General features: G+C 35.7%; 1 protein-coding gene across 5 annotated transcripts in view; it reads right to left on the bottom strand.

Annotated features, from left to right (window-relative positions):
* Window positions 1-27,984, bottom strand: part of CNBD1 (cyclic nucleotide binding domain containing 1) — a 631,440-nt gene that overhangs the window by 577,669 nt on the left and 25,787 nt on the right. For 4 of the 5 annotated variants that reach the window (XR_008509177.2, XM_054518647.2, XM_054518649.2 and 1 more), the window contains one exon: window positions 9,206-9,319. Coding sequence is in view for 4 of the 5 variants with exons in the window: in XM_054518647.2 (XP_054374622.2) it covers window positions 9,206-9,319 (114 nt within the window). In the remaining variant the exon portion in view is untranslated. The remainder of the gene's footprint in view (window positions 1-9,205; window positions 9,320-27,984) is intronic. The other variant, XM_054518651.2, reaches the window with a different exon arrangement.

The following is a 27,984-nucleotide window of genomic DNA, read 5'->3' as shown; positions in this document are numbered from 1 at the left end:
TATGGCTTCTAGGCAACAAACCTGTACAGCATGTTACTGTACCAAATATTATAAGCAATTGCAATACAATGTGTTGTGGGAAGTCAGGGACCCTGAATGGAGGGGCTGGCTGAAGCCATGGCAGAAGAACATAAATTGTGAAGATTTCATGGACATTTATCACTTCCCCAATCAATACTCTTGTGATTTCCTATGTCTGTCTTTACTTTAATCTCTTAATCCTGTCATCTGCACAAGCTGAGGAGGATGTATGTCACCTCAGGACCCTGCGATGATTGCGTTAACGGAACAAATTGTTTGTAAAGCATGTGTGTTTGAACAATATCAAATCTGGGCACCTTAAGAACAGGATAACAGTGATTTTCAGGGAACAAGGGAAATAACCTTAAAGTCTGGCTGCCTGTGGGCCGGGTGGGACAGAGCCACATTTCTCTTATTACTGAAAACAGGTAAGAGAAATATCGCTGAATTCTTTCCCCAGTAAGGAATATTAATAATTAACAACCCTGGGAAAAGAATGCATTCCCAGGGCAGGGCCTCTAAAATGGCTGCCCTGGGAAGGTCTGCCTTATGCAGATGTAGATAGGGATGAAACATGCTCTAGTCTCCTGCAGCACCTCCAGGCTTGCTAGGATTAGGAAATTCCAGCCTGGCGAATTCTAGTCAGACCAGTTCTCTGCTCTTGAACCCTGACAATGTGTGCACAGCGGGACAAGTCTACTTCATTAGTGATTCTGGTTTTGCCCTGACCTTCTACCTTGTGATCTTTTGTTGCCCTTGAAGCATGTGATCTCTGTGACTAACACCCTATTCGTACACTCCCTCCCCTTTGAAAATCGCTAATAAAAACTTGCTTGTTTTATGGCTCAGGGGGCATCACAGAACCCACCGACATGTGATGTCTCCCTCAGACACCCAGCTTTAAAATTTCTCTCTTTTGTACTTTTTCCCTTTATTTCTCAGACCAGCTGACACTTAGGGAAAATAGAAAGTAACCTATGTGAAATAACGAAGAATTATCGGGGGCAGGTTCCCCCGAAAACAATGGTAGGTATTTATGTATCTAAGCATATCTAAACACAAAAAAGGTAGAGCTAAATTAAAATACAGGATTAACGATGTAAAATGGTACACCTGTAAAGGGCACTTCCCTTAAATGGAGCCTGCAGGACTGGAAGTTGCTCTGGGTGAGTCAGTGAGTGAGTAGGACATTACTGTACATAAATATAGAATTTAAAAACACTGTACACTTAGGCTACACTAGATTTATTCGTAAAATATTTTTCTTTCTTCAATAACAAATTACCCTTTGCTTATTGTAACATTTTGACTTTATAAGATTTTTCATTGTTTTTAATGTCTTTACTCTTGCAAAAACACTTAGCTTAAAACACACATTGTACAGCTGTACAGAAATATGCTCTTTGTTTCTATCTTTATCCTATAAGCATTTTTCTATTTTTAAAATTTTTTATTTTTATTTTTACTTTTTAAGCTTTTTTTGTTGTTGTTACAAATACACAATTACAAACATTAGCCTAGGCCTATACAGGGTCAGGATCATCCATATCACTGTCTTCCACACCCATGTCTTGTCCCCCTGGAAGGTCTTCAGAGACAATAACACACATGGAGCTGTCATTTCCTATGATAACAATGCCTTCTTCTGGAATCCCTCCTGAAGGGACTATCTGAGGTTGTTTTACAATGAACCTTTTTTTTAATATAAATAGAATAAATACACTCTAAAATAACAATAAAAGTTATAGTAAATACATAAATCAATAATATAGTCATTAATCATCATTATCAAGTATTATGTACTATACATAATTGTATGTGCTATATTTTCATATAACTGGCAGCACAATAGACTTGTTTACATCAACATCATCATAAAAACATAAGTAATATGTTAAAATATGACATTACAGGCAGCTATGAAGTCCCTGAGTGATAGGTAATTTTTCAGCCCCATTTTAATTTTATGGGACCACCATGGTATATGTGATCCATTGTTGGCTGAAATGTTGTTATGCAGTGCATGACTGCATATTGGAAGAAGTATTATAGCTAATAATTCAAATACATCATTGGTTTCCCCTTAGCTTCTGCCACATTATTTTTGGTCTGCACCCTCTAGAAAAATGTACCCTTCATTGATAAACATTTTGCCTAATATACGTTGTTAAAGTTAATCTGAATTTTTAAAAAATTTTTTGATATTTTAATGCTGACTAACCCCTTCTGGAACTAAAATGGTCAAAATCTGGTAACATTTTTATAAAAGTCAAATAAAATTATAACAAGTAAGCAGCCGTCTTTGTAAATACTTCAATTTCCACCCCCCATAAAAATGTCACATTTTGTGTAATATTGACATTTTAATAATACTATTCTTCCAGTCCGGGGCATGGAATATCTTCTTACTTTTTTGTGTCCTCTTTAATTTTTTTTATCAGCATTAAAATTTATAGTTTTCCTTGTAGAGATTTTTAACTTCTTTGGTTAAATTTTTTCCTAGGCATTTTACAATTTTTGTGTCTATTGTAAATGGGATTGCTTTCTTGATTTCTTTTTCAGATTGTTTGCTGTTGGCATATATAAATGCTACTGATTTTTTATGTTGCTCTTGTATCCTGCAATTTTATTGAATTATTTTATCATTTCTAACAGTTTTTGATGGAATCTTTAAGGTTTTCTAAATATAAGCTCATGTCATTTATGAACAAGGATAATATCACTTCTTTCTTTGTGACTACAGTAAACAATAATCTATTGTATATTTCAAAATAGCTAGTAGAGAATAATTCAAATGTTCCCAGCATAGATAAATGTTTAAGGTAATAAATATTTCAACTACCATGATTTGATTATTATACACAGTATAAATTTATCAAAATATCACATGTCCAAAAATACATACATTTATTATGTATCAATAAAAAGTCACATTTTGAATAAATATATTTTTAACAAAGGTTTCCATAATTCTTTGGATGCTTACTATTTGTTTCCTCAATTACTAACATTTCCTTAAACTTTTGATATGGGAGCTAAAAAGAAATTATTTAGGCAGATAGTGAGGGTGAAGGAGTCCTCAGCAAGGCTTGCCTTTTAACAAAAAGCAGCCCCCAAATAATTTCTTTTCTAACAAAGAGCAGCCTGAAAAATCCAGCTGCAAACATAGATAAGCAAGCTAAAACCTTGCACGGGTGAATGCCAACAGCTGTGCCAATAGAAAAGGGCTACCTGGAAACCAGGTATGTTCAACATGGAGGCTTCATTTTCCCTTTTCTTTGTCACCACATGTACAGTAGAAAAGCAGGCAACATGGTGAGGTAGAGAACCCTTCTGCATAATAAAAGATTAGAGTGAGGTAGCCAGCTTCTTCGTGGGATATGCAAACAGCACACCTAATCCTAACCAGTTCTTCGTGCTATGTAAATGGCATACCTGATCCGACCAATTTTTTGTGCCCTATGTAAATCAAACACCACCTCCTCAGGCTCATCTATAAAACCTCCTGCACTTCACTGGGGACCAGAAGACCCACTTGGGACCCCTTCTGTCTGTGGGAGAGAACTTTTCCCTTTCTTTTGTCTATTAAACCTCTGCTCTTAACCTCACTCTGTTGTGTCCACGTCCTAGTTTTCAGTGGTCATGGAACAAACCTTGGGTATTACCCCAGACAATGACTCCACTTCATTTCTTTTTCACTCCTGACATAAACTGACCTAAACACACATTGATTAAAAATCTATGTCTTTTCTTATTGCTTAAAGGGTAGATATTAAATGTATTGAAGTAAACAATGTAGCAATTTTACTGTGACTATATGTATTAATTTATCTTACACCTAGGAAAGCACTCATTGTTTACAGTGGCTATCTTCTTTGTGCAGGATGCTCCTCCTCCCCCATTTCTTTTGCTAACAGGTTCTATGCCACTGGGCAGCCAATCTCAATCCTTTTTCAGGATTATTCTGGTTGAAAAAAATTCCTTTTTCTCTCCAGTGTTACAGGTGTTACAAGTTCAAAGCTCCTGGTAACCATGTTCCCTGCCACATGGAGAAAGGTCACAATCACCAAGAGGGAATTGGGATAATCTACAAATATGAGCAGGAATGAGAAGTAGAGAGTCCAACAAGCACTCCAGATCTTATATCCCTTTTCTCTAAGCCTGGCTTTTCCCATCCTCCAGTAGGTTAGGCGAATCAATAGGCAACTTTTTTTTTAATGTTCCTTTGAGTCCAATTTCCATTACAACTAAAAGTCTGGACTAATTCGTGATCCAATCTAAAAACCGAAAGACGAATTCATGAAGATAAATTGTGCTTAAATAATTATTAGCAGGATTATTGCTTAAGGCTGTCTCCCTTGAGAAGATCTGACTCATAAACTCTAGAGGAGCAAGGACCACATTCATCTTATTCTACACTAGCACAGTGCCTGCTATGTAATAGCTACTTGGTAAATAATTGGATTAATTAATAAAAGAAATAGTTAAATGTCAATATAGAAAAGGGTGGTTATACTGTCCAATTTAACACAAAATCGGAAGATTTCTTGACGGCAGAATGTTTCTCTTCTATGTATTTAAACTACAAGCATCATAACTTTCTATCTTAAGCCAGGGTTCTCAGATTTTTAAAATATTTCTCATCATAGTACTGAGAATAAAGTTTGGAGAGTGTAAATTTGAGTAAATGTTCAAAGGCAAACAGATTGAGCTGCAGTTTACATATTCTGAGTAAAAATCACTGCAATGTTGCACACCAACATGGCACATGTATACATATGTAACAAACCTGCACGTTGTGCACATGTACCCTGGAACTGAAAGTATAATAAAAAAAAAAACAAAACACTGCAATGTTTATTTAGGAATTTTTCAAGTGTAGAAAGTTACAATTACATTTAAAAAATGTAAACTATTTACCAAATTCCCTTTAACTGCACTATTCTCAGGAAACCATCTAGCTTTACAATACTTCCAAGACTGTCATTAAAAAGTAAATGAAAATATCAAAAGTTAGTAAAGTTATAATTTTTGTGGAAAAGAAAGTTCTAAAATAAGCATAGAATAGGTTGAAAGCCAAAGGGCTCCCTATTTACATAAAAACTAGCATTTTGTTTAAATTAGCACCTTTATAATTATGTATTCTAAATATAAGATATAGATGTAAATCTGGATTATGGCCCATCTTTCTGTAATGAGTTAAGATGGCTCAAAATGGCAATCACATTTTGTTGTTGTTGTTGTTTAAAAAAAATGACCATTGTGTTTATTGGGAACAGGTAAGTCAATTATTATACAGTATCATCAAAAAGAATTCTTGGCCCCGCGCAGTGGCTCATGGTTGTAATCCCAGCACTTTGAGAGGCCAAGGCAGGCAGATCACGAGGTCAAGAGATCCAGACCATCCTGGCCAACATGGTGAAACTTCGTCTCTACTAAAAATACAAAAATTAGCTGGGCGTAGTGGCGGGCGCCTGTAGTCCCAGGAGGCTGAGGCTGGAGAATCACTTGAACCTGGGAGGCAGAGGTTGCAGTGAACCGAGATCAGGCCACTGCACTCCTGCCTGAGCAACAGCTCAAGACTCAAAAAAAAAAAAAAAGAATTCTTATGATGATAATCACAACATTGTTAATTTCATCTGGCCATTGGAATATGGAAATCATTTCATTTCACAACCCCCTTTAAACATACTGGTACTTTATATAAGGTGAAGTTTGCCTCTTTTTGTTGCGGTTGTTTAATTTATTTGAAAAAAGGTCAGTTTCTTGACAGATGGTATAATGTACATAAAACATCATTGCCATCTATAGTGCATGATAATAATGAAAACTAGTACAATTTAAAAGTTTTTTCAATGCATAACTCTGAAGTAGGGGATTAATATTGTCTGCCCTTTTCTGAGTAAAACCTGAGTGTGAGTTAACGGACTTCTTTCTTCAAAGTCATGTTTCTGCTATTGAGTGAAAGAAAAACACAAAACCAAGTTTTCTGGGTCAACACTGAGTGTTCTTTTTAAAACAACACAGATTCTTCTCTATTTGATTTCCTACATATATGAATATACCAAAATTTTACCTTCTTATCAATCCATGAATAAAATAAATTTTAAATAATGATCAAAGTCCCAAGCAATACTTCATCTTCTTATCCTATTCTTCAATTTTTGCTCATATAGAATTGTTTCTCAATATCTCAGCCAGGTCTTCTGCTTATTTTCATTTGTGTGCCTTGCTCCACATGGACTTAACACTTCTATGTAGCATTTCTCCTACTGTCCTTGAACATGACTGTCTTCCTTCAATATTTATCAAATGACCTGGCATCACCAGCTGCCCACAACCAGACAGGTGCCTTACTTGCTGTTGTAGCTATCACATAATATTTGTGTTAAATGAATTACAGTGTTAAATATATGACAGTGATAACAGGTAAATATTGTTGATCAATAACTGTAATAGTGTAAATGTTAACAGTGTAGATATTTCATGTCTGCTAACATGCAAGTTTCCTCATCAGTTTTATTCCTTTAAAAGTTTCTTGGATTTACCTAAGCTGAGTTTCAATCATCAGGGTATCTATAGATATATCACATTGAATGTGGGAACCATGTATACTAAGCTTAGAAGAAAATTCACAATTTTCTTAATATATTTTAGGAAATTCTATTTAATTCAGTTTAAGGGTTTTTTTTGTTTTTGTTTTTTGTTTTTTTAGATAGAGTCATGCTCTGTCTCCAGGCTGGAGTGCAGTGGCACAATCTTGGCTCACTGCAACCTCCGCCTCCTGGGTTCAAGGGATTCCCCTGCCTCAGCCTCCCAAGTAGCTGGAATTACAGGTGCGCACCACCATGCCCGGCTAATTTTTTGTATTTTAGTAGAGGCGGGGTTTCACCATGTTGGCCAGGATGGTCTCAAACTCCCAACTTCAGGTGATCTGCCCACCTTGGCCTACCAAAGTGCTGGGATTACAGGTGTGAGCCACCACGCCCGGCCCCTAATTTTCTTCTGAGCTTCCACTTTCTCTCTTCTAATCTTATCCCATGTGCTTCATATAGTGTCAATAATATTCCCCACTCTTCAGGTTGGCATGTGGTTCAAGACTGGCAAATTCAGAACGGTGACAATACAGGGATATGATATAATTTAGAGATTTCAATGAATCTCCTGCTGGGCCTGTTTCAGAACATCTCCATTCTCACCTGGACAGTAAAATAAATGAATGTGGTCTTCCCAGACCTATTGCATGATTTGTGACGATGAAACCAACCCAGCAAAGAGGAGGCAGAGATACAGAGAAAACTGAGTCCCAATGTCATCATTTAATGCTGAAGTTAGCTCTACAGCAAAACATTTCTAAAATGTGATTCTTAAAATTCCCCTTGATTCTTAAGCTAATTTTATTGGCTTTTCAGACACTTAAACAAATCTTAATTAGTATAGTGTATCGTCCTAGTTCTTGTGTATTTGGCAGTCCACTCTTTATTTTCACATTTAAACCACAGTTTTACTGTTAAAATACATTTGGGATCTGTCTCTTTTCTTAAAAATATGAAGATGGTATTTCATTACCAAGTATGTTGACAGCTGCTGGGTGCCTCCCTGAAGTCCTCTCAAAGTTTAATGTCTTAAGTAAAGAAGCAGACCACTGCTGGTAGATTAATGAATAAATATGAGGGCAAGATGATCATATCAGCTATCCATAAAAGCTCTTGGTCCCTTATTCTATAGACAGAGCTACATTTACAGGTCTCTTTCTAATCAACAAGATTAGAATAGAAATTGAGTATACTTGGAATCAAAAAGTACACAATATTTTTATCAGATATTTCTAGAGTGATGTTAACTTGATAAATCACAGTATAAGCATTGTATGATCATTCCAGGCAGGCTTACTATCTAGGGATGTAGTTTGATCTACATGATAGATACAGTCTTGGAAAAAGTTATATTTGAATCTCTATTTTCATAAGATTTTATTAATTTAACAGAATTGTTCTTGAAAAGGCAGAGCAACTCCATCTCCCAGAGATTTTTCCCAGTCAACTAATATAATATGTTTTACATAATACTGCCCTATGGCTATAAAGAAAAGAAAGGTATGGGATAATGAAATAGATCTATGTCTCTCAGGCTGATATCTTCCAACCCCTGGGAACATATTTGTTACAATAATTTTGTTTGAATTTTTACATTTGTATTGTTGATATAAATAAATGAAAACATATTCTTGATCAGCTCCCTTACACAGCCAGTAAGCAGTTTGCCCATGGGGCAACACACATCTACTCTTCACAATTATGGGTCAGTCCCTCTGCTAAATGTCAGAAATAAAAATACTGACTAGCAAACACACAAGCAAAATACAGTCTTACAGATATGGCAATAGAAGTTATTAGGGAGTATGGCAGTGGGGTAGCCAAGGATGTGAACAGATCAACTCTACTTGAATAGTATGGGGTAGGAGGTTTCCATATCCACTGTAAGATACTTAAGGAACAACAAAGAGAACTATATCCAGGAAGTGAAAATGCCTTTCTAGATCTGGTACTGCACTGATATAAGAAACTTACAGTTCCACTGGAGCCAGGGACAATTTGAGAGGAGCTGCATCACAATGTGATCTGGCAATCCACCTTCATCTTTTACTGAGAGGGCAGTTACACCTTCTGCAACACCCTTAAGTAATCTCATTCTTTGACTTCAAAAATACATAAAGCACATCTAAATGCAGGTCCACCTAGAAGCAGGAGCCCCTAAAAAAGGCTTCACAAATGCCTTTCAGTGCCCCACGACTTTGTCATTTATACCTTGATACATGACACACCTCCAAATATCCTCCACCCACAAACACTCTAATCATTTCCATTGGGAAGTTTCTCATGAAACCCTGTAGAATATTTTAATCCCTTTCATAAACACTGCCGTTCATTAGCAAAAGGCAAGAATTCTTTGATAAAAAGTTTAAATAAATATGATCTTTAGCAGTGGACACATATTTTTGCTGAACAAAAATTGAATTTACCCTTACCAACTAATTTCTGTTTCCTTGGCTGCTCCCTAGCCCTCCACACTAAATATTTGACTGAAACTGGTCAAATATTTTCAGTTTTGAGTTCAACTTGTGTGAGCACAAGCACACTCATACACACCCATCAACCTTGCTTTCAAAAGAAGATATCATTACCTTTGTTCCTCCTGTTTGAAAAGTTTAGGAAGTCTGGGTTTTTGGTGCAGGAATACTTTAGGATATTGCTTCATAAATGTATCGTGAGCTGATAAGGTATTGCTCATACTCTGGCTTAAAAAGAAGAGAGAAATTAAATTGTAAGTGTCGTAGGATAACAGCTTCCAAGAGAAAGATTTTTAACTCAATATATACATATCAATTCTATACTATTTAGTCTAAGAAGCAACTAACAAAAATATAAAATATAAATATTTTGTGCTTTAAAAAGATCCAAATCTCAGTGAGAAACATTTTAAGAAATACAAAATGTATGATAATGTATGATAATGTCAATGTCAAAAATTTAATTTTTGAAGTTCAGTCTTTTTAAAACTCATATTTCTATAATTGATTAAAGTTTTATATAATGTACTACAGAATTAAAATCCCCCTAAAATTATTTAAAATAGTTTACATCTACATTACTAGAGAGAGTATTTATCTGAATCTTTGCCATTATGTATTAAAATCGCAGGCACTATTTTTTAGGTCTAGAATAAAGATGTGTTACAACAACAAAAGATCAGCATTTTCCAAATTCAGATCACTGAAATTACCTAGGATGCTTTTTGTAAGTAAAAATTTCTGATCCATTTCTTGATAATCATGAACTCCAACAGTAGAGCCCTGGGTGGGCTTCTCTTTTTTAAATATATTCCTCAGGATGACTCTTATGTGCAGCTACACCTTGATTCATGGCAAATACCAAAAATGCCAATAAGCAAGATTCAGAGAATAGCATTGTCATTAAAGGTTAGGTAATGATATTTGTTTCTGGAAAATCCACCTCATTCAATTTTCAATGGACAACACCATGAAAAGTTGGTCAATTTTTTAAAAAATGCTAAACATTCATCTTGAGAGCTTATTTCAATAATTATAAAAAATTATCATACTTCAAATTGAACACTGACAAACATCTTAGCCAATAGTTGCCACATGACAATGAACATAAAAATCCTCAAGAGAAGGCTTTTTTAAAAAGTCTGTTTCATTTTCATTGTAAATAATAACACATTCTAAAATATTTATAACAGCTTTTTCTTCTCTTGGATAATGTTTCTAAAACACCATATTGATGCTTTACACAAGACAAATTCTATATACTTTAAAAATCTTATTTAATGTAACATAATTGATTCAAACAACACAATATGATGTGATTTTCTATATTAGGCATTTTTATTCACTTTCTCACAGTGTATAGATACATTCACCAAGCATCGAGTCTTTTTAAAATCTGACCACTGATTTATTAGAGGCTTCCCAGGAAAAAAAAAAAAAATTCTGTTTGGAACTACATTCTACAATCATCTGTTTTACACATCTACCTGTTTTTCACTGGATACTTGTTATACTTGAATCATTCTACTAAGATCTTTTACATTGTTTTGTATTATTGCACATTTATATAACCTGACAATATACTTTATTTGAGATACTTTATTGACCCTTCTGCACAAAAAGAAACTGCAACCTTAATAATTTGCCTAATTCATATAACTAAGAAGTGGAGGATACAGGGTACAAATGAAAACTAAATTGACTCCAAAATCCATTATTTTAACCTCTGGAATATTCTGCCCCCCATTTAATAAAACACATTAGTTCTTGCTATGTGCCAGGCACTCTTCTAAGTAATGTATATGCATCTTACATAACTGTATTAACTAGATACTCCTATCCATTTTGTTCCTGAAAAGATGCTGAGGTCCAAAGAAGTACAAAAGTGTAGACATATGCAGCCTATACTACAAAACTTGGAATCCTATTCCAATTTGTGCTCTGGATAGATCATCTTTGGAGTGGCTAAAAAATTTATTTCCAAATACTAAGACTTTTCCCCAAGTCATTTTTTATGTGTATAACCTTAGTTACACTTACACACTTTATGTGCATAACCTTAGTTAGCTGCCTCCTTCACCTAATTCTCGAGAATTTCCAAGATGTGGTGGGTAATGTACATGGATTCAGTGTCTATGATCTGGGTCTCCAAAAGTAGTGTGTCCAAGAAGTGAAATACATGGAAGGTTGAAATGGAAGAGTCAAATGCTAGAGCTAGAGATGACATGATTTTTCAGATTGAGCCCCTGAATGGCCTGTAATGCTATAATTTATATTCTATGTCCCAAAAATGTAATGTGGAACATATTCCTACTTCTGAGTGTCTTGTTGAAACAACATATGTGTTCAGTAGAAAAGTACTATTGTCTAAAACCATGTGAAATCTGTAAATAAATGTATCTAAATATGGAATATAGAAGTAGCTGAGGGGAAACATAAAATAATTAGCTACAAAGCTAATTTTGTCTAGGGACAAAGAAATGTTTAGCATTATGGTAGGGTTGGAGAGTAGATCATGGACCTAAATACCTATCTGACCCTTCAATTCTGTTCTGAAGATGTTTTTCGTGATTTACCAGGCTATGAGTAAATACTACCCGTGGACAAAGAAGTTGTCACTTCATTGAAGCTTACCTGCAATAAACTTATCTATAAGAAAATAACTCCAACTTCCTCAAGCAGATGAAAGGGAAATACATTCAAAATATATAGGTTTACATAGCAGAACTCTAGAACACTTTCAGGATTCTCTATATACAGGGATTATAAAATTAAATGCTTATCATATCCAAGCAAGTGTCATAAGGTGGGAACTGTGGTAAGCTGAAAAGAGAATGCCCACATGGAGGGACCTGTGACCTCACCCTTAAGACCATTTTTCTCATGTATTAAAAGATGTTCAATGTATTCAGATCCTGTAGTTTTCTACAGAAGTCAGAGATCTGTACTCTCATGTAAAAATGACTTATTTTTAAATGTTAATAACTGCTATGGATTGTATGGCTCCCCCCAACTCCCAAAAAGGTATATATTAAAGCTCTAACACCCAATGTGACTATATTTGAAGATAAATGCAGTCTCTTTAACTACAAGGGAGGTTGGTAAATGTAGTCTAGCTCTGTGCCCAAAAAGTAGATAAAGTTTGGAGGAGCATACAGAAAACTTTAAGGTAGATATAAAATCACTGACTGTATTAGATTTGGATGTATTATTATTTAGAAATATATTTGTCATTTTATGGATAAGGAAATGATGCATATAAAGTTTAAATTACCTGCCTACGCTTATATAAAGTAGAAAAATGAGTGAACACATTCCAATTGTCTTGCTCTAAGATTAAGGGTCTTCCATTTCTCATCATAGGCAAAATCTAGTAGAGAAGGCAGGAAGTAACACGTCATACAGTCAGGGAATACTACCAAAGGCTTTAAGTGATCACCCTTCCCCTGGTCTAGGCTAGTCTACTCAGTGCTCTCATGGCTGAGTTCCACCCAGTGGAATATGAAAGAGAAGGCAGAAGGATGCGCCAAAAAAGATCCTTCCACAGAAGATTCTCAATGTCCTTTTCCCTTCCAGCTTGATGCAGAGGAACAAGGTGGCCCTGGAAGCCACACAATAAAGACTGAAGAGCAAATGTTTGGTAGAGGCCTGGGTTCCTAAACGAACAAACTGTCAATGAAAAGCACCCCTTTATAGCATTATGTGGGAAAGAAATAAAATTATATTGTGTAAAGCTACTGAGATTTAGTGTTTATCTATAGCAGCCCGAAATATCCTAATACAATATTTCTTCTGCATCTCATTCAGTTTTGATCATGGGTCTGAAAACATAATAAGCTTTTAATAAGATACTTATTGATTAATTATATTTATGTGTTTGCCCTAAGGCAATTCATATTTTTTATTTTAAGTTAACTAAGGCAAGTCATAAAAGTTGAGTATATTCAATCACTTACAGATTGTTTCCTCCTGAATTTGTCTTACAAATATCATAGTATCTACATATGTATTTGATGAAAATTAAAAGAAACATAAGTGATATCCTGATAAAGGAGGCAGGTACAATTTGGTATGAATTAAGCTGATTGTATATTTTATATATGCAATATGCTTATTGCATATCTAAACACATTTTCATAATGCATGTCATCCTTTTATTACAATGAGTTGAAAAATAAACATTCCATAAAAATGTCAGCGTATTTAACATTAGGCCACTACAAAGTTTCCTGCTATTCCGTCTCTTCTGTTCTTATTTAAAAATTTTTTGGAAATGTGAGTTTCTAGCCTTATTCATGGACAAAGCTCATTAGCCAATGACTTTATGCATTCAAAATTATATTTTTTCAAAGAAGTTCCACATGCCATTGCAATTAAATATTAAGATTAATCTCAAACTTTTCATTTTCATAAAGTTCTGAAGGAAAATTTAAAGATCTGTTTGACAAAGTTAACTGCAAGATTGAATGTAAACCTCTTAGAGAGATATTATCATTCATAAAGGTTTACTTCCCCTGAAATAACTAACTTAAGTTCTCCCTACTTTGAGAATCAATATCTGATTTGCATATAAAACTGAAGTCCTGTAACTTTATATGAAGTATTTAAACCTTTCATTTTTTTTTATCTTTAGAAAAGGACTTCCTATTTTAGGATTGTTATAGTAGCTAGAAATAATAAAAGTAACACTTCAGGCCCACTGTTTATAGTATATTAGGCAAGTAAAAATGTTAATTGTTAATGTAAGTCCAGGTACAGAATGTACAGCATTTAGATATCAGACAGTTTTTAAAATTTTATTAAAATCACAGGGCTAGAAGCCTCACTTTTAGTGTAAAAAAGGACAAGAATGTGAGTCACGATCAAATCTTCCTGTAGCAATACATATAAATGCAGTGCCTGTCATGTTAAATGCTATTAAGACTAGAAAAATCTAGTTATGAGAAAGATTTCTTTATTAAAAACTACCTAGACACAGACTCAGGAAAAACTTTTATCATGAGAACAGAACTATTAAAAAGGAAATATCTGGCACTCATATTCCTGTAGTGTAGGGTGTATCTTATACCTTAGAAGAACATACCTTATACCTTAGAACATACTTTATATGCACACATGCCAAAATGCAAAAAAAGAAAAAAAATCTTCAAGGTTTTTGCAGCATGGCAGTCTTGATTCTCTAAAGAGCCCTGTTGTTGCACATATCCTGCATAACAAATTTCTGGTGCATTGTTGGTCTTATGAAAGGTGACCTAGGTCTCCAAGGCCCACCACATTGCAAGAAAAGAGTGGGGGAAACTGAGTGGATACTTGAGATGTGAGCAATGGGCAGAGAGGAGGGGTAGGGTGTGCTGAAGGCAGTCACTGATATGAAGGAGTATGGGTGGGAGGAATTGAGCCATGACCAAGGAACAAGGAGGGGAGCCCAGCCGTCTTTGTGGAAGGACTCTTGAAGGAGAATGGAGTAGCTTAGCTTGATGGTGCACACTGACTCTAGGAAGAGATAGATATAAATTCTCTGTTGAAGAATTTTTCATAATTTAGGCCACATGTTACTACTACATGTTAATAAGCAAATCTTTCACAGAAAGATCACCTGGAAAGACAAGCTGCCATAAGCGCAAGCCAGCAGCAACAACATCAGATTTATATCCCTAAGCCTATAATCTATGTTAGATATAAAATATAAAAGTTATATATAAAATCTTTATGAAAATAAAGGAGGCAATCACAATGATGATTAATAACAAGAGACTATCAGGAATAGCCAGTCAAACTTCAAGAACTAAGTGAAAATTCTCAAATTGAAAATTACATATATTTTTAGTATCTTTAAATTTTATTTTTACTGTATATATTTAAGTGTACAACATGATGTTATAGAATACACATAGATAATAAAAGGATTCCTATAGAGAAGTAAATTAACATATCCATCATTTCATATAGTTACCCATTTTTTTTGTGGCAAGAACAGCTAAAATCTACTCATTTAGCATGAATTCCAAATACAGTGCAATGTTATTACCTATAATCCTCATATTGTATATCAGATCTCGTCACTTGTTCATCCTACATATATTCTACTTTGTATCCACTGACCTACATCTCCCCATTTCCTCCCTTCACCCTTGCCCCTAGTAACCACTGTTCTCTATCTCTGTATTTGCATTTCTTTAAATTTCACATATAAGTGGGATGATGTAGTATTTTACTTTCTGTGTCTGGCTTATTTAACTTAACATAAGGCTCTGGGTTCATCTATGTTGTGGCAAATGGCAAGATCTCATTCTTCTTTAGGGCTGAATAGTATTCCATTCGGTATATAAACCACATTTTTTATTTTTATTTTTTTACTTTTATTTCAGGTTCAGGGGTACACGTGCAGGTTTGTTACACAGGTAAATTGCGTTGCCTTTTTATCCTTCTAACAGTGTCTTTGGCAGAGCAGAAGATTTAAATTTTAAGGAAGTTCAGCTTAATCATTTTATCTTTCATCAGTCATGCTTTTGGTGTATTACCTAAGGAGTCATCACCAAACCCAACGTTACCTAGATTTTTTTGTTTGTTATCTTATATGGTTTTATACTTTTGCATTTTAAATTTAGATCTATGATCCATTTTGAGTTACTTTTGTGAATAATGTAAGGTCTCTGTCTAGACACATAGATATATATTTTTTGGATATGGATATCCAGTTGTTTCAGTATCATTTATTGAAAATCCATACTTTCTCCATTGAATTGGCTTGCTCCTTTGTTAAAGATCAGTTGACATACTTGTGTGGGTCTATTCATGAGCTCTGTATTCTGTTTAATTGATCCATTTGTCTATTTTGCTAATACCACATTGTTTTGATTGCTGTAGCTTTATAGTAAGTCTTGAATCTGAGTATTCATTTCTTTTTAAATTAGTAATTCAAAGAGTATACATGCAAGAGAAAAATCTCTTGTAAAATTGAAAACAATGTAAGTTACTTTGAATTTTATTTTGACCACTATTCTGACCATCACTTAACACTGAACTTTTTCACCACCCTCAGAGAAAACCCATATTAAATTAGTGAATATTCTTTTATTCTTTTTTGTGTCTTTATATACATTTCAGTGAACCAGTAGATATTTACAGATTTATGTTTAAGTGTGTGGTCTTTGTATATAAAAGATATATCATATTGTAAAATCTATCTGCAACTTACTTTTTTCCCATCCACAACATGACTTAGAGACCTGCCCATATTTGAACAAATAGATATGTCATTCTTTTTAACTTCTTCATAATATTTCATGGTATTAATATACCATACTTTATTTAACTATTCCCCTAATGATGAACACTAAAGTTGTTTCATTTTTTCTATCTCAAAAAAAATGCTGCAGTGAACACCCTTGTAAATGCCTTCCTATTTATGTGTGGGTGCTTCTCTGGGGTAAAACACTAAGAGGCACTTTTAGGGTACTGGGCATGTAATAGTTAATTATAAACACATAATGCACTCTCTATTCATTCGGGAATGTTGAGTCTGGGAAATAGCAAACTGCACTTCATAGGCTTCCTTGCCAACTGTCTTATCCTATTAGATTTTGCCAATAGAAGGCACAGGTAGTAGATTAGAAATCAGAAGAGGAGAAAACATTATATTTTTACCTTCTCTTTCTCCTGTTTCTGGTGACATTTCTGGAATTGGCTGTGTTCCTCTGCCTTCAGCCATTCTTGAGTAGACTCACTATCTGCATTCTTGAATAGACCCACTATCTTTAGCCATTCTTGGGTGACTCACTATCTGCTTTCTGGTCCCTTCTTAGCAGTTCTAGCCTATCTGGGTGGCTCCTCCTAGACAATCCCAGAGCCTCTTTTCATACTCCATACCATGTCTCCTCTTTCAAGGCCCCCGTCTTAGGGTAGTAGCCACTTTGTGCAGTTACTTATCTGTATTAACTCACCCTCCTCTTTTGGATCTTTTAATTCTTTGGTAACTAGATTTCTGTATTAAACACCCACATGTTTCAAATATTGAGGTACTTCTTGTTTTTTCATTGCATCATGGCTGACTCGGTGAGTTTCAAGATCAGCTATATAATGTGCGGGGCCCAGTGCAAAATGAAAATATCAGCACCTTGTTCAAAAATTACTAAGCATTTCAAGATGCTGACAGTAGAGCATCAGGCCCTTTGGAGCATAAGTCTCATGCCCATGAAATTGGTTCTAGTGATTCTCCCTATAAATCTGTCACTTTTCCAGCAGCATATGAGAACAGATCTTTTCCCACATTGTTACCAAGACTTGAAGTTATCAAACTTTTACAGTAGCTGATATTTTATGGATGAAATTTCTGTCTTGTTTAATTTGTATTTCATGAATTTATTGGCCATTTTAATTTTCTTTTTGATGATTTCCTATTCATAGCAATTCCCCATTTTTCTATTGGGTTCTTTGTAGCAATTATTTACATAATTTAGATATCAATCTTCTTTTGTGATTAATATATGTTGCAGAATTTCTACAACTACTTCTCCCCATTCTGTTGGCAAGAACACTCACTGTCTTATGGCTAAATCTAGCTGACAGGAAGCTGCAAAGAGTGGTCTTGAGTTTTTAATTTTAATAATTATGATTTTTTAACTAATAAAGGAATTCAGTAAATTTACAGGATACAAAGTCAATAAAAAATTAGTAGTATTTTTATACACAAATAACAACACAAATGAAAAAGGAATCAAGAAAGCAATCCCCTTTATGATAGTATCAAAAAAACCCAACTTAGTAATAAATTAAACCAAGAAGGTGAAAGATCTGTACACTGAAAATTATAAAACAGTGATGAAATTTCAGACGACACAAATAAATAGAAAGATATCCACTGCCCCAAAGATATCCTTGGATTGGAAAAATTAATATTGTTAGAATGTTCATATTATCCAAACCAATATACAGATTCAATGCAATCTTTAATGAAGAACTATTGGTACTCTGTGAAGAATGCCATTGGTACTTCGTTAAAGATTGGGGGTATCATATGTACCCCCAAACATGTACAGTTATTATATACCAATTTAAAAACAATACATAAAAATAATTTTAAAAAAATAGTTAAAATTAGAAATAGAATGCCTCCAACGTTGTTTTCCTTTCTCAGAATTGTTTTTGCTATTTGGGGTCCTTCATGTTTCCTTATGAATTTTAAAATGGGAAAAGAATGAAATTGTACCCCTATCTTATGCCATACACAAAAATAAACTCAATAGTAGCCTATACTTGGGAAGAATATTTGTAGACCAAAATATATCTGATAAGGGATTAATATTTAAAATTTATAAAGAACTCATACAACGCAATAGAAAACCAAACAACACAATTAAAAAATGTGCAAAAGACATGAATAAACATTTCTCCAAAGAAGACATAGAAATGACATAGAAATAGTAGAAACTATTTGCAAAACACATATTTGATAAATAGCTGGCATCCAAAATCTACAAAGAACTCTTAAAACTCAACAATAAGAAAACAAAGAAATCAATTTTAAAATGGAATCTGAACAGATCCTCATCCAAGAAGACATATAGGTGGAAATTAGCTTATGAAAAGATGATAAACATCATATGTCATTAGAGAATTACAAACTGAAGCAAAAGATACCACTAGACATTTATTAGAATGCCTAATATTAAAAACACCAACAACACAAATGATGACGAGGCTATGGAGCAAAAGAAACTCACTCATTTTGGGTGGGAATACAAAGTGGTGTAGCCATATTCGAACCGTTTGCTAGTTTCTTATAAAGCTAAGCATAAGCTTATCACATGACTCAGCAAGCATGGTCCTTGGTATTTTCCCAAAAACCTATGTTCACACAAAAACCTGCACATAAATGTTCATAGCAGCTTTATTTGTAATTGCTAAAACTTGAAAGCAACCAAGATGTACTTCAATAAGTGAACGGATAAAAACACTGTTGTATATCCATACAATAAATATTATTCAGCAATAAAAGGAATGAGCTATCAAGCCAAATACACACACACACACACATACACACACACACACACCATGCACACACACACAGAGAAAAAAATTTACATACATATTGTTTAGTGAAGGAAGCTACTGTGGTTTAAATGTGCCCCCCAAAATTCATGCTTTTGAAACTTAATCCCCAGTGCCACAGTGTTGTAAGGTGGGGCTTAATAAAGGTGATTGAGTCATGAGGGTATGACTCATGAATTAATGCCATTATCACATTAGCAGGTTAATTATCATGAGATTGATATAAAGCAAGTCTAGTCCTTGGTGTCTTTCTCTATCTTCTCTATCTTTCAAAAGCTTGCTTTCGCCTTCCACTCTTATACCATAAGATCATCCTTGCCAGGTGCGAGTCTCATGCCCTTTGACTTCCCAGCCTCCAGAAGTGTGAGATATAAATTTATTTTCTTTATAAATTATCTAATCTCTGATATTATTTTATAGCAACAGAAAACAGACTAAGAAGGCAATCTGAAAATAATATATACAGTGTTATTCCAACTATATGACATTCTAAAAAAGGCAAAATTATAGAAACAGAGGAAAAAAATCAGTGGTTGTCAGGGGTTGAGGATAGGGAGAAGGGAGGGAGAAGAGATGGAGCAGAAGATTTTTAGAGTAGTAAAATTATTCTGTAATGTTGAACACACGTCATTACATGGAATGGTTGTTCCACGTCATTATATACTTGTCAAAAGCCCTGAAATGTTCAACATGAACAGTAATCCCTAATATAAATGGGCTTTAGTTAATAGTAAATAACAACATTGGCTAAAAATTGCAACACATATACCATGCTTCTGCAAGATATTGATCATATGGGAAATTAGGAAGGAAGGGTCAAGGTATATATGGAAATTATACTTTCTACTCAATTTTTTTGTAAAGCCAAAATTATTCAAAACTTAATCTATTAAAATATATGAATAAAATAGATTTAACTTGTAGTACATAATGTGGAATTAAGATGAGAAGAGATTTGAGAATGTAATTCCACTTATAAGTTTGGTAGTCCTGGATTCAGGTAATAAAAGCTAGAGTGGAGTAGTAGATTAAAAAATGAGTGATAAACAGTAGAGATAAAATGGAACAGTAGAATCTAATTATAACACATGGAGAAATAAAGAGAAAAGGTAACAAAACATACCTGCAAGATTTTCATGCTTTAATTACTGGGTAAATGCAGGCATTCCACAAGTATTTTTTGAATGTCAGCTATGTATCATGCACTGAAATAAGCAATAAAAACTCTCAAGTGCACCAAACTAATAGGATTGCTTTTTTTTCCAGGAGTTTACAGTCTAAATGTAGTGACATGGATAGAAATAGAGAAACAAAGCAAGTTTTCAGGAAAGAATGAGTTTGTTTCTGAAATCAAGATCTAGGGAAATCTGAAGGTTAATGAAATCTTAGCTATTAGCTATAGCAACTCCTCTAATTTGAGTAAGTTTAAGATAATATCGTCTAGACCAGTGTTCCTTAAGAGGAAGGGAGGATGGGAAAAGGAGGACTATTGACATTTTGGTTGGGACAGTGTGCAAGATTTCACTGCACATTACTAAAGGTTTAAAATCCCCACTGCCTTCTAGTCATGGTAATAACTATAAATGTGTATACATTTCTGCCCTACGTAGAAAACCCTGCCTAAACAATTGGCTATAAGAGTGTACATGTTAGGTAAAACATTATTAATAGGCATGCCTTGAATTATAAGCTTCCAACTTGTTAACAACCTATTGAATAAATGTAAGATCCCACCTATGTCTGCCCACATTTTCTGCCATCCCAAAAGACAGGGCTGTTCTGGATTGAGAGTGCCAGCTAGTGGTCATCAGAGGAAACCTCAAAATAAAAAATGGCTTCATTCCAGACAAAGCAATGTTTAATGGCTCAAAGCTCAGATCATTTCTTTTATGTGTACATAAACCACCTTTTTAAAGCTCTCCTCCCTTTCCTTTCTCTTCTAAACTTTATATCCATAAAAATAAAAGTCCCCTATCTCTTCATTTCTTTATTTCTTAAGACAAAAATACATGTCTAATTATGTCTGGAAAGCCAACAGAATTATCAAAACATTCTCATTAAGAAAAAGAAAGGTTCTCACCAACATCCTGTGAGTGAAAAAAAGAGAAGAAAAAGGAAAGTAAGATATTCTGAAACAAAAATTAATAATGAATATACCGTAAAGGGTTTTCCAGGAACCTCCTTAAAATCATCATAATTGTCTCTATCAAACTCTTAATACTTTTCTAATTAAATGTACTGAAACAATGAAAACAATTACTCAATTTTTAATTTTTTTCATTAATTAGTATAAATCTTAAAATGTTATTTTCCTATTTATTATAAAAGCATAACATTTCAGATATATTTTGAACAAATGAGGGAAAATTGGGTACTCTATGACTTTGTCAGTTAGCTCTTTTGTTTTAAATAACAATGATTAACAATCATATTTAGGTTAAAGAGTTTCCACTAGATGATTGAGTTGACTTCCTGTTCTACAATTCTATGATTGTATAATATTGTGTCTTTGGAAAATTCTGAATGCTTGACAGTTAATTTATAAATGGACTTTGGGCTAAAAGCTGTTCATGGGTGACAGTTTTTATAAGTTTTCAACTGTTCATGGGTTATAGTTTTTATAAGCATTTGACCTCTTTTAATAATAAAAACCCTCAACAGAAGGAATGTACCTAAACGCAATAAAGGCCAAACATGATAAGCCTACAGTAAACACTATACTCAAAGGTGAAAAGTTGAAAAATTTTCATCTAAGATCAAGAACAAGACAAGTATGCCCACTTTCACTACTTCTTTTCAACACAGTATTGAAAGTTTCAGCCAGAGCAATTAGGCAAAATAAAGAACAAAAATATAGCCCAATAGGGAAGGAAGCAGGGAAACTATTTGCAGACAATATGGATCTTATAAGTATAAAAGCCTAGAGACTCTACCAAAAGCTATTAGAATAAATAAATTCAGTAAAGTTGCAGGATATACAAAATCAACGTACAAAAATTAGTCATGCTTCTATATACAAACCACCCAAAAAAAATCCTAGAAAAATAATTCTATTTACTATAGCAACAACAAAAATAGACTACTTAGGTGTGAATTTAACCAAAAAAGTTTAAAGATCTGTATACTGAAACAATAATGAAAGAAATTGGGGAGCCAAGATGGCCGAATAGGAACAGCTCCGGTCTACAGCTCCCAGCGAGAGCCACGCAGAAGACGGGTGATTTCTGCATTTCCATCTGAGGTACCGTGTTCATCTCACTAGGGAGTGCCAGACAGTGGGCGCAGGTCAGTGGGTGAGCGCACCATGCGCCAACCAAAGCAGGGGCGAGGCATTGCCTCACTCGGGAAGCTCAAGGGGTCAGGGAGTTCCCCTTCCAGGGGTGACAGAGGGCACCTGGAAAATCGGGCCACTCCCACCTGAATACTGTGCTTTTCCGATGGGCTTAGGAACCGGTGCCCCAGGAGAGTATAGCCCGCACCTGGCTCAGAGGGTCCTACGCCCACGGAGTCTCGCTGATTGCTAGCACAGCAGTCTGAGATCAAACAGCAAGTCGGCAGCGAGGCTGGGGGAGGGGCGCCCGCCATTGCCCAGGCTCGCTTAGGTAAACAAAGCAGCCTGGAAGCTTGAACTGGGTGGAGCCCACCACAGCTCAAGGAGGCCTGCCTGCCTCTCTAGGCTCCACCTCTGGGGGCAGGGCACACACAAACAAAAAGACAGCAGTAACCTCTGCAGACTTAAATGTCCCTGTCTTACAGCTCTGAGGAGAGCAGTGGTTCTCCCAGCACGCAGCTGGAGATCTGAGAACGGGCTGACTGCCTCCTCAAGTGGGTCCCTGACCTCTGACCCCTGAGCAGCCTAACTGGGAGGCACCCCCCAGCAGGGGCAGACTGACACCTCACACGGCCGGCCAGGTACTCCAACAGACCTGCAGCTGAGGGTTCTGTCTGTTAGAAGGAAAACTAACAGAAAGGACATCCACACCAAAAACCCATCTGTACATCACCATCATCAAAGACCAAAAGTAGATAAAACCACAAAGATGGGGAAAAAACAGAGCAGAAAAACTGGAAACTCTAAAAACCACAGTACCTCTCCTCCTCCAAAGGAACGCAGTTCCTCACCAGCAACGGAACAAAGCTGGACGGAGAATGACTTCGACGAGCTCAGAGAAGAAGGCTACAGACGATCAAATTACTCCGAGCTACGGGAGGATATTCAAACCAAAGGCAAAGAAGTTGAAAACTTTGAAAAAAATTTAGAAGAATGTATAACTAGAATAACCAATACAGAGAAGTGCTTAAAGGAGCTGATGGAGCTGAAAACCAAGGATCGAGAACTACGTGAAGAATGCAGAAGCCTCAGGAGCCGATGCGATCAAATGGAAGAAAGGGTATCAGCCCTGGAAGATGAAATGAATGAAATGAAGTGAGAAGGGAAGTTTAGAGAAAAAAGAATAAAAAGAAACGAGCAAAGCCTCCAAGAAATGTGGGACTATGTGAAAAGACCAAATCTGCGTCTGATTGGTGTACCTGAAAGTGACGGGGAGAATGGAAACAAGTTGGAAAACACTCTGCAGGATATTATCCAGGAGAACTTCCCCAATCTAGCAAGGCAGGCCAACATTCAGATTCAGGAAATACAGAGAACGCCACAAAGATACTCCTCGAGAAGAGCAATTCCAAGACACATAATTGTCAGATTCACCAAAGTTGAAATGAAGGAAAAAATGTTAAGGGCAGCCAGAGAGAAAGGTCGGGTTACCATCAAAGGGAAGCCCATCAGACTAACAGCGGATCTCTCGGCAGAAACCCTACAAGCCAGAAGAGAGTGGGGGCCAATATTCAACATTCTTAAAGAAAAGAATTTTCAACCCAGAATTTCATATCCTGCCAAACTAAGCTTCATAAGTGAAGGAGAAATAAAATACTTTACAGACAAGCAAATGCTGAGAGATTTTGTCACCACCAGGCCTGCCCTAAGAGAGCTCCTGAAGGAAGTGCTAAACATGGAAAGGCACAACCGGTACCAGCCACTGCAAAATCATACCGAAATGTAAAGACCATCGAGACTAGGAAGAGACTGCATCAACTAACGAGCAAAATATCCAGCTAACATCATAATGACAGGATCAAATTCACACATAACAATATTAACTTTAAATGTAAATGGACTAAATGCTCCAATTAAAAGATACAGACTGGCAAATTGGATAAAGACTCAAGACCCATCAGTGTGCTGTATTCAGGAAACCCATCTCACGTGCAGAGACACACATAGGCTCAAAATAAAAGGATGGAGGAAGATCTACCAAGCAAATGGAAAACAAAAAAAGGCAGGGGTTGCAATCCTAGTCTCTGATAAAACAGACTTTAAACCAACAAAGATCAAAAGAGACAAAGAAGGCCATTACATAATGGTAAAGGGATTAATTCAACAAGAAGAGCTAACTATCCTAAATATATATGCACCCAATACAGGAGCACCCAGATTCATAAAGCAAGTCCTGAGTGACCTACAAAGAGACTTAGACTCCCACACATTAATAATAGGAGACTTTAACACCCCACTGTCAACATTAGACAGATCAACGAGACAGAAAGTCAACAAGGATACCCAGGAATTGAACTCAGCGCTGCACCAAGCGGACCTAATAGACATCTACAGAACTCTCCACCCCAAATCAACAGAATATACATTTTTTTCAGCACCACACCACACCTATTCCAAAATTGACCATATACTTGGAAGTAAAGCTCTCCTTAATAAATGTAAAAGAACAGAAATTGTAACAAACTGTCTCTCAGATCACAGTGCAATCAAGCTAGAACTCAGGATTAAGAATCTCACGCAAAACCGCTCAACTACGTGGAAACTGAACAACCTGCTCCTGAATGACTACTGGGTACATAACGCAATGAAGGCAGAAATAAAGATGTTCTTTGAAACCAACGAGAACCAAGACACAACATACCAGAATCTCTGGGATGCATTCAAAGCAGTGTGTAGAGGGAAATTTATAGCACTAAATGCCCACAAGAGAAAGCAGGAAAGATCCAAAATTGACACCCTAACATCACAATTAAAAGAACTAGAAAAGCAAGAGGAAACACATTCAAAAGCTAGCAGAAGGCAAGAAATAACTAAAATCAGAGCAGAACTGAAGGAAATAGAGACACAAAAACCCCTTCAAAAAATAAATGAATCCAGGAGCTGGTTTTTTGAAAGGATCAACAAAATTGATAGACCGCTAGCAAGATTAATAAAGAAAAAAAGAGAGAAGAATCAAATAGATGCAATAAAAAATGATAAAGGGGATATCACCACCGATCCCACAGAAATACAAACTACCATCAGAGAATATTACAAACACCTCTATGCTAATAAACTAGAAAATCTAGAAGAAATGGATAAATTCCTCAACACATACACCCTCCCCAGACTAAACCAGGAAGAAGTTGAATCTCTGAATAGACCAATAACAGGAGCTGAAATTGTGGCAATAATCAATAGCTTACCAACCAAAAAAAGTCCAGGACCAGATGGGTTCATAGCCGAATTCTACCAGAGGTACAAGGAGGAGCTGGTACCATTCCTTCTGAAACTATTCCAATCAATAGAAAAAGAGGGAATCCTCCCTAACTCATTTTATGAGGCCAGCATCATCCTGATACCAAAGCCTGGCAGAGACACAACAAAAAAAGAGAATTTTAGACCAATATCCTTGATGAACATTGATGCAAAAATCCTCAATAAAATACTGGCAAACAGAATCCAGCAGCACATCAAAAAGCTTATCCACCATGATCAAGTGGGCTTCATCCCTGGGATGCAAGGCTGGTTCAATATACGCAAATCAATAAATGTAATCCAGCATATAAACAGAACCAAAGACAAAAACCACATGATTATCTCAATAGATGCAGAAAAGGCCTTTGACAAAATTCAACAACCCTTCATGCTAAAAACTCTCAATAAATTAGGAATTGATGGGACGTATCTCAAAATAATAAGAGCTATTTATGACAAACCCACAGCCAATATCATACTGAATGGGCAAAAACTGGAAGCATTCCCTTTGAAAACTGGCACAAGACAGGGATGCCCTCTCTCACCACTTCTATTCAACATAGTGTTGGAAGTTCTGGCCAGGGCAATTAGGCAGGAGAAGGAAATCAAGGGTATTCAATTAGGAAAAGAGGAAGTCAAATTGTCCCTGTTTGCAGATGACATGATAGTATATCTAGAAAACCCCATTGTCTCAGCCCAAAATCTCCTTAAGCTGATAAGCAACTTCAGCAAAGTCTCAGGATACAAAATCAATGTGCAAAAATCACAAGCATTCTTATACATCAATAACAGACAAACAGAGAGCCAAATCATGAGTGAACTCCCATTCACAATTGCTTCAAAGAGAATAAAATACCTAGGAATCCAACTTACAAGGGATGTGAAAGACCTCTTCAAGGAGAACTACAAACCACTGCTCAAGGAAATAAAAGAGGATACAAACAAATGGAAGAACATTCCATGCTCATGGGTAGGAAGAATCAATGTCGTGAAAATGGCCATCCTTCCCAAGGTAATTTACAGATTCAATGCCATCAAGCTACCAAAGACTTTCTTCACAGAATTGGAAAAAACTACTTTAAAGTTCATATGGAACCAAAAAAGAGCCCGCATCGCCAAGTCAATCCTAAGCCAAAAGAACAAAGCTGGAGGCATCACACTACCTGACTTCAAACTATACTACAAGGCTACAGTAACCAAAACAGCATGGTACTGGTACCAAAACAGAGATATAGATCAATGGAACAGAACAGAGCCGTCAGAAATAATGCCACATATCTACAAGTATCTGATCTTTGACAAACCTGACAAAAACAAGAAATGGGGAAAGGATTCCCTATTTAATAAATGGTGCTGGGAAAACTGGCTAGCCATATGTAGAAAGCTGAAACTGGATCCCTTCCTTACACCTTATACAAAAATCAATTCAAAATGGATTAAAGACTTAAATGTTAGACCTAAAACCATAAAAACCCTAGAAGAAAACCTAGGCATTACCATTCAGGACATAGGCATGGGCAAGGACTTCATGTCTAAAACACCAAAAGCAATGGCAACAAAAGCCAAAATTGACAAATGGGATCTAATTAAACTAAAGAGCTTCTGCACAGCAAAGGAAACTACCATCAGAGTGAACAGGCAACCTACAAAATGGGAGAAAATTTTCGCAACCTACTCATCTGACAAAGGGCTAATATCCAGAATCTACAATGAACTCCAACAAATTTACAAGAAAAAAACAAACAACCCCATCAAAAAGTGGGCGAAGGACATGAACAGACACTTCTCAAAAGAAGACATTTATGCAGCCAAAAAACACATGAAAAAATGCTCACCATCACTGGCCATCAGAGAAATGCAAATCAAAACCACAATGAGATACCATCTCACACCAGTTAGAATGGCAATCATTAAAAAGTCAGGAAACAACAGGTGCTGGAGAGGATGTGGAGAAATAGGAACACTTTTACACTGTTGGTGGGACTGTAAACTAGTTCAACCCTTGTGGAAGTCAGTGTGGCGATTCCTCAGGGATCTAGAACTAGAAATTCCATTCGACCCAGCCATCCCATTACTGGATACATACCCAAAGGACTATAAATCATGCTGCTATAAAGACACATGCACACGTATGTTTATTGCGGCATTATTCACAATAGCAAAGACTTGGAACCAACCCAAATGTCCAACAATGATAGACTGGATTAAGAAAATGTGGCACATATACACCGTGGAATACTATGCAGCCATAAAAAATGATGAGTTCATGTCCTTT

Source organism: Pongo abelii, chromosome 7 (genome assembly GCF_028885655.2).
Source record: "Pongo abelii isolate AG06213 chromosome 7, NHGRI_mPonAbe1-v2.0_pri, whole genome shotgun sequence".
Lineage (NCBI taxonomy): Eukaryota > Metazoa > Chordata > Mammalia > Primates > Hominidae > Pongo > Pongo abelii.
This window is presented reverse-complemented; position numbering and strand designations above follow the sequence as displayed.